Source organism: Tasmannia lanceolata, unplaced genomic scaffold (genome assembly GCF_043159265.1).
Source record: "Tasmannia lanceolata isolate RefF3 unplaced genomic scaffold, GAP_Taslan_0.1 ptg000037l, whole genome shotgun sequence".
Classification (NCBI taxonomy): domain Eukaryota; kingdom Viridiplantae; phylum Streptophyta; class Magnoliopsida; order Canellales; family Winteraceae; genus Tasmannia; species Tasmannia lanceolata.
In genome coordinates, this window is record NW_027518714.1 from 7,655,243 (window position 1) to 7,666,521 (window position 11,279).

General features: G+C 38.2%; 1 protein-coding gene across 3 annotated transcripts; it reads left to right on the forward strand.

Moving 5' to 3' along the window:
- Positions 1-2,595: 2,595 nt before the first annotated feature.
- On the forward strand, positions 2,596-11,062 carry LOC143862407 (transcription initiation factor TFIID subunit 11-like). 3 transcript variants are annotated; one of them, XM_077373453.1, is made up of 5 exons: positions 2,596-2,908; positions 5,934-6,021; positions 6,426-6,525; positions 7,040-7,204; positions 10,844-11,062. In XM_077373453.1, the coding sequence occupies exons 1-4, from the start codon at positions 2,646-2,648 to the stop codon at positions 7,165-7,167; spliced, it is 579 nt and encodes a 192-aa protein (XP_077229568.1). In that variant the 5' UTR covers positions 2,596-2,645; the 3' UTR covers positions 7,168-7,204; positions 10,844-11,062. The 3 variants fall into 3 exon arrangements, with proteins under 3 accessions (XP_077229568.1, XP_077229569.1, XP_077229567.1); XM_077373454.1 differs by lacking the exon at positions 10,844-11,062 and adding an exon at positions 8,276-8,649; XM_077373452.1 differs by lacking the exon at positions 10,844-11,062 and having other exon boundaries at positions 7,040-7,505.
- Positions 11,063-11,279: the final 217 nt, after the last annotated feature.

Sequence of the window (11,279 nt, forward strand, 5' to 3'; positions counted from 1 at the left end):
TCCTTCCAGATTGATGGAAGTCCGGAATGTTTTTCACCCACTTACTATATAAAACCATGTAATTTTGGAAGTGATTTTTGATTTACCAAGGATCCAATCTTTCCTTTTGTAAATTTTGCTCTAAATTAGTGGTGGGCCCGATTTGTGTAAGCAAGGGCCACAAGAAAACAGTCATTAAGCCATCTTAACCGTCTATACTTGGTTGGATCACTATTTCAGTCTAGCAAGTCATCCATCAATCGGACGGTTAATATTGTCCATTTGTTTTGCCGTTTATTATCCTATGGAGTGTGAATGTGGAGCCCAGCTTCGGATAGGTTCCTGTCACTGTACACGTGTGGGACTTCCGTCCTCTAAACCGTTCCTCGTCACTTAACCGCAACTCCCCACAGTTAAAACCACGATTTCAGTAAGGTGGATTTTCTCGCGCAATGTACCGCGATATATTATGAGATATTGACGTTTTCTTATTATTGGTATAATGACGAGAATAAGGGTAATCTCTAGCTCAAATAGTATTTTCCTTTTATAATTAGGAATTAAATCACAACTCCGATACCATATCGAGATGCTTTTTTATCAGTAAGCCGATATTTTAATTTCTAGCTCGCGAGTCTTTTCGATTGCCCTAAAACGATTAATTGAAGATCATGACATCTATGCCTCGGTTTTGATAGATACACCCCTCGTTAAAAAGATGATGACGAATTGACAATATGGATCGTCCATCTATAGGCCCAACTCGTGAAATCCTCACCGCACATTTGATCAATGGTTGCTGCTGCTGAATCGGTTTGTGTGGCCCCATCAGGTGGACGCTCCAGATCAACGTCCACATGGCTAGAGGATGTGGCGAATGCCACGTCACCAAAGCCAAATAACAGATCCAAAATACCTTAACCCTAGAAATTCACATCCCTTTACATATTGAAAATACACCCCATTTCTGCTGAAAGCATGCGAAGCTTCTCCCTCACACAACGGCAAGCCCGTCTTCGAAACCACCCTTTATTTTCATCTATAATATCGAAATTACCCTCGTCAAACTATTCTTTGTGCCTAAGTTAAGGCCGTATTTATTAGACCTGGAAGACTGGGAGGAATGATAATTGAAATGACGATAACGCCCATAGATCGTAAGAATAAAACGTAAAAATTGGGAAACTCTCGTCATGAGCCGTAAAAGGGATTTGCTAGCGTCTATCGCACAAGGCATTTCGCAAATGGTCTGTCGCATGTCAGCTTGTGGCTGGTCCGCAACAGACCATCTGCGAAATGTCTTGTACGATGGTTCTAGCAAATCCCGCCTAAAATGGCATCGAAGATATTTCCCTCCGAGTAAATTTCAGCTTCAGGAACCCTAGAGTGACATGGGAGATATTTTTTAAGAATTCAGGGGTATTCTGGAAAAATGTACTCAATAAAGCCAATATTTCATCCCATTTCTGCAACTTACCATCTTCCCCATTGTTCTTCGCAGCATACTCTCTCTCTCTCTCTCTCTCTCTCTCTCTCTCTGAGAATCTTGTCATTGTCAAATTCAGTATTTTGGCTCTGTTTTATATAAAAAGGATTGAGGAATAAGATTGTACTGATGCTCTGTTGTTGAACAAATCATGCGATTTCCGGCCCAAACGCAGATCCCTAGAGGCTTTTCACGGAGAACGATCTCCGCTTTGATTTGTAATTCCGTTCTACATTGGATATGATGAGGTTTGCAAGCTTTCTTAGAAAAAAAATACAAATTCTTGCGAAGATTAGAATCTGTTGTATCTTTTCTCCTTCTCTCGCTAAAGATCGATGATTTTGTCTTTAATTTCTCATTTTATTCCTCCTTTTCTTAGAAGGAAATTAACCGATTTGTTCAGGCGTAAAAAGGAGCGTAGTTTACAGAAACTGATTTTCCTTGGAGGATATTTTACGCCTCTTGTAGTCGATTTCCGGCAATCTTTTTCAGTTTCGGGATAAGGATTATCGATTTTAGCCTCTCTGTTTCTTGATTTCTCTGACCATACGAAGGTTTTTCCGGCGAGTTTATGGTTTTTCCGTTAGTCGCATGGAATATTTTTCCGATTTAGGCAATAACCGGTCACAACCGGTACCCTCTCTCTCTCATCTTCAACTACGAATACTAGTCTTTCTCTATGCAGCAGATAATTTAAAAAAAAACGAAAGGAGAAAAAGAAAACTCTAGGGTTTATTCGTCTCTCTCCAGCCAAAACCCTAGAAATCTGTTCGCTTATCTCTTTGATAGTCTCCTTTAATCTCCGTGAAGTTTCTGCAACTCTTATCTCCGATTTTGATCGCACTTGCTCTCTATAGGAGCTACGGTGGCACAATCTTCTCCTTGGTATTTCTCCTTCTTCCGAGTTTTTCTTTTTATTCGATGGATTTAATGCAGATTGATATCTGATTCCACAGTTTTTCATCGAATCTCGCGCTTTGATATCTCGCATTCCAGATTGAGAGAGAGAGAGACGGCTGTACCAGTTGTGATATTATTAGGGTTTTGGAAAGAGAGAAATATTTCAGATCTTATTAGGGTTTTACAGAGAAAGAGAGGGCTGTACCAGTTGTTATTTTATCAGGGTTTTGGAGAGAGAGAGATTTCAGATCTTATTAGGATTTGAGAGAGAGAGAGAGAGATGAAGCGGTCCAAGGATCCGTTCGAGGCGGCATACGGGGAGCGCGAATCAACGCCGGAATCTCCCATTCCGCCAGAGGAGGCCGGAACTCCGGCTCCCAACGCGGAGGAGGAAAACATCTCCCAGCCACCATCCGTCCCCTCGACTTCCAGAGCTGCTCCCAGAAAGACGAAGGAGGAGGAAGAGGAGGAAGAGGAGGAGAACATGGATGTGGAGCTCAGCAAGATCTCGTCCGCAGATCCCGACAAGATGGCTAAGATGCAGTCAGTCATTTTAAACCCCACTTAATGTTTTTTTAATCTTTCTCCGAATAATATCAGTAGAAATTCACATGTATTGTGATGGTTTCTTCTGCCACAAAAAGTGAAATTTTAATATTTTTGTATGAATTCAAGCCATTCATGTTTGATAAGCATTTTGTATCTTTTCTGAATTCTTGATTTTATAGATGGAAACTTTAAGATTAGCGTATCATCAGTCGATCGATTGGTAATTGTAGAAAGCATTTAAACATGATTGAATCACACATTGACACTATCCTCTATGCCAACATTGAACGTTCCACTGAGGAGAAAACTCAATAATGATGGAAATAATTGAAGAGTTTCTCTGTCTGTTAGTGGCTTAGAGTGCGTTTGGATTTACACCCAAATTACACCGTTAGAGAAGGCAATATGTGTTTCTTGCTTGAACATATATCGAATTATTATTGATTTTGCATTTGAATTTTGGTTATGGGATTTGTTGAAGATTAGCAGATTGCAAGTATTTTTTGTGCAATGAAAACATTTGATATTTCCATTAAACAAAATGAAAGCATTGGATATTCATCCATTGATGATTCCATCATTAGTGTTCTTTTGGAGTGTTTTTTTCTTTTTTCATCATTGTATACTTGTGATATAAGGTCCCTTGTTCATTCTCTTTTTACACCGTTTTGCAACCGGGCATTGGCCTGCAAGAATAGGACAGACCATGGCATAATCACCATAAATGGTCAATCCTTTCAACCCCCCCCCCACGTCGGTAAATGGGCGAGTCGTTATGGTCATAGTCCAAGGGTATGCGGGTGACTGTTAGGAGACTAGTTTCACACATCCCATACACAGTTCAGAGGTTTTAAAGGAATCTTTAATATCTATGCAAAAGGAGCCCATTTTTGGGCAAATCTTCCTTTTAAACCAGAGTTCAAATTGGATGAAGAGTTACTTTTTTACACAGAGCAATAAACTTTCTTAAGTGTACCATGATCTTTCATTAAAAAAAAAAAGGTGTACCATGATCTCCCATTCAACTTGTGAATCTGAACCATGAAGAGTTGGCTTCAAGCAAGATCTCAAGATTTACAGCTTACTACAGAGAGTTTAACTTCCCTGGTGGACAAGAATCATGTTTACTAACAAAATGGCAACAAGGACCATAGATATTCACTCGGTTTGATTGCACAGGGCAGAATTCTTTTCTTTCTAGCCCAGTAGCCCTCGGTTTTAGGGAATGTATGGAAAATCACATGCAATAACTGAATTTACAATGCAGACATTTCTTTCACAATTGAACAGACAATTGTGTGAGTTTTCAACCTGGGGGACTGACCAAGTGGAAGTTATTAGCTTCATTTACAGAACGAATTTCAAGGTTTCACACTGCTGGTAAACAAAATTCAACCACAGACCGACCAAAGAAATTTTCAACAACAGCAAGCTTAATGTCTCTGGTTTTCCACATATTCCATATCTCGTGTTTAATGGCAAGTCCAGCTTCAAAATGAACTGAACTTTGAGGCAAGTTGAACTGAAAACTAATTCAATCAATCTTCTAAAGTGGCCTGATCAGAATAACAATCCTTGAAATAGAGTTGACTCTCAATTTTTCCATCCTCTCGCTTGGATCATTTATGATGAGTCTAAGAACTCCATATTTGATCCAAGAACTCAAGAGTCGTTAATGCATTATGAGGCAGCTGTGCAACATTATTTTTTGGACAGAGAAAAACAAAACCGTGTTCCCTCTATGCAATTGAAATTTGTGTCAAGGTTTTTTTTGTCAGGGTTCTGCCATGACCTCAATTTCCTATTTCCCTACATTTAACTCAATCAAAGTCACTTGTATTAACTGGATTATTAAAGATTTTAAGTAAGTTCAGTGGAGAGGTAAAATGCTACTTACAGGAATGACTTGATGACAAAAGTAACAAAAACTCGTAAAATTTGTCCATTGTCCAGCAACTATTGCAACCTTTCATTGGATCCTTGCATGTAGCTTCTTCTTCTTTCTTTATTTTTTTATTTTTTTGAATGATTGCATGTAGCTTTTTCTTGGATGAAATTTCTTTAAATTTCTGGTAGTTCCGGGCGTGGAGACACCAAGGCTCAGATCTGGTGGAATTCCTTGAAACTCAAGGATTGATGAAGATGAAGACAAGGAACTTGATTTTCAAGCTCAAGAAATCTTCCTTCAATGTCTGAAATTTCCAAGGGAAAATTTCCCTACAAGATGAAAGTTGCTTGATCCAATCTAGCTACAAATTCAAATTCCCATTCAAAATTCAAAATCCACTTCTAGTTACAATTTGGTGGGAAACGAGCCTTTTGTTGGCAAATACCTGGGGAAATTACCTAACTACCACTTTATATCTCCAAATAACTAAAAAACCAAGGATAAATGGTAGAAATAACCAAACTACCCTAATTAAAGAGAAATGGCATAAAAGGACATCAAAACTACCAAAATGACCGATCTACCTCAAGTAGAATAATGAGACAAATGAGCAATGTCGGATGCTTACGGGATAAGGGATGCTCTTACATCCCCCCACCAACCCCAACCACACACACCCACACTTGCCCACCTGCTACCACCACACACACACACACACACACACACAAAATGGAACATTGCCAGCATAGGTGTTCATTCACCACTGTACCCAATCAGAAAATCCATGTTGTAATTTTACATACCAATTAAATTGGCTTACCTCCAGGGGAACTTCCTATTTTCACCGTGCACATAGATTGTAACAGTCCAAATAGCTTGTTTAAGATGGTATTTATCCTGAATAAAATTGTTTTCAAATAGAATTGATCATTGATCCATACTTGTAAATGTACAAGTTAAAAAAAAATTATATTGATCGAGAACACCCGTTCCTTATTTAGTCTGTATTGTTTATTATAAACGTCCATGACTAAACAGTCTTTCCATATTGCCTACATATCATGAATAATGTCTGTGAGTAGACATTATTACATCTTTGTTGACATTAAAATCTCTGTTTCTCTCTTTTAGGGCAATTTTATCCCAATTTACAGAGGAACAGATGAGTAGGTATGAGTCATTTCGGAGATCTGGGTTTCAGAAAGCTAACATGAAAAAGGTATGCTTATTGCTCACTTGTCATATTTTGTGCATGGTTTTACTACAATACAGACGATCTTTTACTTTTGAACTTCAGTAAATATACAAATGGAAATTATAATCGTGGCCATACTGTATATCCTGTTTTACTACACAACGTCTATTGTATGGTGTGCCAGTAATGTCCAAGTCTGGGTAAATTTCAGCATTTCTTCTTTTCAAGAAATAAATGAAAATTCCTCAAATTTGACCAGAATACTACTTTGAGATTTTACCATTTAATATGATGAATATGCCCTTCATCCTTCATAGAGACATTATTCCTTTTTGGCTGCTGCAGTTAGCTGTAAAGACTTGTATGTAATTGTTAAAATCTGTGGGATGTTTCAGTTTCTTAGTTTTCCAGCTTATGTTTAAATGCAGCTGTTAGCTAGCATCACTGGAAGTCCAAAGATATCTGTGCCCATGACATTTGTGGTGTCAGGAATAGCAAAGATGTTTGTTGGGGAGCTCGTTGAAACAGGTCTGCTAACAATTTTTTATATTTAGTGTTAATTTCTCCCTGTTTAGATTTCTATTTTATTCTGCCACTGTCATACATTTCAATTTGCAAAAATATCTCCTAAGTGTTACTGGTGGTAACCACAGATTTTTCTGAATCCTGGGGTGCAATTAAATCACTAGGTATTGATATAATATTAATCCTTTTTATCACTAGAGACTACACTATGAGTTCCACATCATCCACATTTTGTGCCCAGGATTTTAGTTAACCTGATCATGGGTGGTTAATCAAGTTTACTCCATACCCATTGGTTCGCATTCAAGATTTGTTAGAATTCCATGAGACTGCCATTCTCACAGGCAAATGTCGTTTTCTCCACCTTAACCAACTAAAAGGCTGTAGTAATTTTTACTAAAATTCCGGTGAATGCGTATGTTTAGAGGAATGATACCCTATATATACAGAAAAAGGACTTAAAGCACTGATATTTTAATTTTCAGCTTCCTTCCTGAAATTATTTTTGTATTCGCAGCTAGGATAGTTATGACCGAGAGGAAGGAGAGCGGGCCAATCAGGCCTTGCCACATTCGGGAAGCATATAGAAGGCTGAAACTTGAAGGGAAAGTACCAAAACGATCAGTACCGAGGCTCTTCCGCTAGATTGATGCAAGCTGCACCTTTTTGGCTGCTTCCCCAGGTTGGAACATTGACACCCTCTCTCAAACTAACTCTGGGCAGCTCTAGTTTGTGTATCTAGCATAACTTCCTTTTATCTATGCTTTATTTTGTGCTTGATTTTCATACTAAGAGGGGGTTTATATTAAAAGAGAAGTCCTAGCAAGATGTGGCAGGACACTGATTGGCCTCTGCCTGTGGGCTGCCGTCCCGACCCTAGCATCCTCCTACCGCGTCCTCAAATCATTTTCTATATAAAAAAAAAATAACTCATCAGTTGTGTACTAATGTGTCTGAGATTTAAACATGTAAATCTTATCCTCTGTGACGGCGTAGTAGGCCTCTTCTATTCACCCACTGCACAAGTTAGGAGAAGTGGAGAACACACCTACTGTAAAATGTTATTAGCAGAGATGATAAGCCTAGTATTCACTTTTGGCTTAGTGCACAGGGGCAATTCTAGGTTGACAGGGCAGTTCTAGGGAATGAATTAGAACAAAAGAACTGCTATGATGATGTCTCTAACCAAATTCTTTTGTAATGGAACATTTGAGCTATGTTAAATGGAAAATCCCCAAGGGAAATGATACAGTGACGGCCTTTTTAGAGGAATGTCATATTGTCATTATAAATTGAAGGTCCCCCACCATAAATAATGCTATAGGGCAATTTACATTTTCCATTTGTAATAACATAGAAAAGCAAGAAAAAAAGTGAATTGAACCACCGCAGTTCAAGTTCTATACAAAGCCACCCTTAATTTATAATGATATACTCAAATTTCATCATTTTCTTCTGAATTGTGGAAATAAAAAGTTTTCTGGAAAAGTTTCCTCAAGAAACATTCTTCTTGCAATCCAAGCAGGAGCCTTAGCAGTTTTTGACGAGATGAATGAATTTTGATGGATCAAGTGTGGTTTTGAAAAGAATTGCTGTTTTCCGGTGTGAAATTTCAGGCATAAGTGAGATTCTTCTGCATTCTTTTCGTAGGACTGGTGGGTGTGGGCCTTTTGGGTTTGCATTGCTTTTTTTAAGCAAAGGTTACCGCTTTCACAGTTGTGAGCTGAATGGTGATTTTTTATGTGGTTTACAGGCTATTAGGATAGTTTTCATCAGTTCTAGGCAGGAATTGTGATTTTAAGATATCATATGAGGCAAGGGTGATAATTTTTTCAGCTGTTTTAAGAGGATGATTGGTTTTGAGATGTCATTCTTAAGCAAAGATGTGCTTTTTTCTAGAGGCTCTAAAGTGAGATTGGTAGTTCTGAGATGTGATTTTGCAGACAAAGATGATATCATTGAGCAACTAAGGAATTTGCGGTTGCCTCCTTTTGGCTCTTGTTTCAAAGCTGTTGTAGTGATGCTATTCTTTTTATTCCTGGGCTGGAAAAAAAAATCTCTTATTTCTTATTTTTTGGAAGAAGTCATTTGTTTTAGCTCTGAGTATCAAGCCTGCCGGTAATCTGATTACATGGTTTATTTAATGGTTGGTTGTGCGGCATATACTTGTAGCGCCTTTGCATGGAACTTACCTCGGAGAATAGTGGAAAGTAGTGTTTGGTTGTCAACCTCGTAGAGTAGTGGTAGGGGTCTCATTACCCATATATAGAGAAGAGAGAGGTAAGAGAGAAAAAAAGCATCATTCCATAGAAATCCAAGCAAAAGTCTACCTTTTTTTGTTGATTTTGGCTTGGGGATCAGTAAAGAGGGGACAAGGGTGACACATTAACCAACATGGAATGATTCGGTAGGGGGCATGCACGGGAGTCTCCTTGGATGTCAAGGATGTCAATGCTATATTGGCAAGCAAACAAGGGGTTTTGCTGATGTGGTGCCCAAATGCGAAGCAAAATCCCTAAGCCGTCCTAACTTTTGTGCAACCAAACACACAAAGGATGGAGATAAGGAAAATACTGATGTGGTGCCCAAATTGGAATCATAGTTGAAGTTATTTAACAAGGACGTCATCAAAATAAATAAACAATACTAGACATGGTGTTCTAAGATATTAAATGTATAGTTTGGAAAGTGATATTTTCACCCCCGTCCATTAATTTTTACGCTTCTTTGCTGATGTTTTCTGAAAATGACTCCATTTTATCTTATGTGTGCTTGTCATTTTTTTACATGCACAAATGTAAGAGGCTAAAAAACATCAATTCCCCACTTTGATCCTCTTTCTCTCTCTAACCCGGAGGAGAGATATAGACACATAGGGAGTCGATTTAAGATATTACTTCAACACTCTCATATCCGATATATTGGATTTTATCAGCTGATATAAGTTAGTAATCTTTTTGTTTTATTTGAAAGGAAAATCAACTGGAATTGGACCTTCTAAGCCACAATTTGACAAGTCTAGATGAACTAGATTGACCAGCTTTCCAAACTCAGTTGGGATTCCACCATCAAATTCATTGTAATAACCCAAATAAAGCTGTTTTAAGTTGGTAAGATTACCAAGCTCACCTGGTATAAAACCACCCAAATCATTTCCAGCAAGTGAAAGATAACTCAGCTCCTTCAAACCTCCATAACTCAAAAGAATACTCCCTGAAAAGTAATTTCCACCAAAATCTAAATGCCTCAGCTTAGGAAGCTCTGAAATGCCCATTGGAAGAGACCCAAAAAAATCATTATTATAAGAATCCAAAACTTGAAGCTCCTTCAAATGAGAAAAATCCAAGTCCAAGCTGCCATTGAACTGATTGTTGGATAGGTTGAGGAATCTGAGGTTTGTTAGATTACGAATCTGGGGCGGGAACTTGCCAAAGAGATTGTTACCAGCCACAGAAAGATTCACAAGGCTTTTAAGCTCTGTGATTACAGGCAAAAAATTCCCAGAGATGTTCAAATTTGATATGTTGAGTGAAAGTACTAGTCTCTTCATGTGATCACATTGGAGACCAGCCCATGAACGGAGGGACATGTAGTTTGATTCATTCCAGCTTTCTAATGAGGAATCAGGAACCGAGAAAGCTTGTTTGAGAGATATCAAGATAGAGGCTTGTTTGCTAAGAGATGAATTACGTGAAAAATTCAAAGAAGAGGTTGAAACAGAGAGACAAATAAGTAGAAAAGAAAGTAAAGGCATCACCTTCATATTGCAAACAGACATTTGAAGATTTCTGGTTTGAAGAAGGTGGGTTCTAAAAAACTCTATCCATTTTCAGGAAAAATGAAAAGCATAGCATTTCTATATGCATTTTCAATGGTCTGAGAGGGGGAGCCTTGGATGCTGTTAATATGAACTTTGCCTTTTACCTTGGTTGTCCTTTCATTTTCTTTGTTTTTCTTCTTTCATCTTTTGAAAGCAAAAGCAAAAGCGCGTGTACAAAGGAGGCCTCTACCAAAACCGTTGGATCGGAAAAAAATGGTCGAGTAGAATGATATTGTGTATAAACTATACACCGAAATTCAGTGGAGGGTTGGGGTCATTCCATTAGTACAAATCTAAGGCCACGGCCTATCAAATGGAAATCTAAGGTCATGGCCTATCAATTGGACCATTTGGATTGATGGGCATGTGCAATTTTGAGGCTCGATCCTCTGTGGTTTATACACAGGACCATTCTTCAATTTGCTTTGCAAGATAATTCCTTGATTATTCTACTTCAAATTTTAGTTACTGATGTTTTTTGTTCTGATGTCTTGTTTTCAGGTAGTGATTTATCGCCCTGACTAGCTAATCTACGTGGCTTTGGTAGAAAAAAGTGATAGTTTATTGGTGTTTCTTGGCCGATATAAAGAAAGGGTAGAAAGCAGAGTTTGTAAACTTTATATCGAAATAGTAAAACCATCCTCTCCGATGGATGCAGTCACATTGTTGAACCAAGTAACTTTTGTTTTTGTTGCTTTGTGTATGTGATTTTTTGCATCCTATCTTGTCGTTGATTGTATGTCAAAGTTTGATCGGTCTCCGGGGAGATTAGAGATCTCTACGTTTACAACAATCTCGATATCATGCACAAACCATATACCATTATCTGGTGTATGGTCATTATCATGCATCTATAGCAAACGGATTGTGGAAAATGCATAGTATCTTGGATGAGGTTCGCAATCTAATCAGAGTAATCCATCCCCAGCTCTATGTC

What these genes read in the sequence shown, in the direction of transcription:
- LOC143862407 (XM_077373453.1), top strand. Translation starts at nt 2,646, where the DNA reads ATGAAGCGGTCCAAGGATCCGTTCGAGGCGGCATACGGGGAGCGCGAA. An exon ending in GACAAGATGGCTAAGATGCA is followed by an intron (nt 2,909 to 5,933) that starts GTCAGTCATTTT and finishes TCTCTCTTTTAG; the next exon opens with GGCAATTTTATCCCAATTTA. An exon ending in TGGGGAGCTCGTTGAAACAG is followed by an intron (nt 6,526 to 7,039) that starts GTCTGCTAACAA and finishes TTGTATTCGCAG; the next exon opens with CTAGGATAGTTATGACCGAG.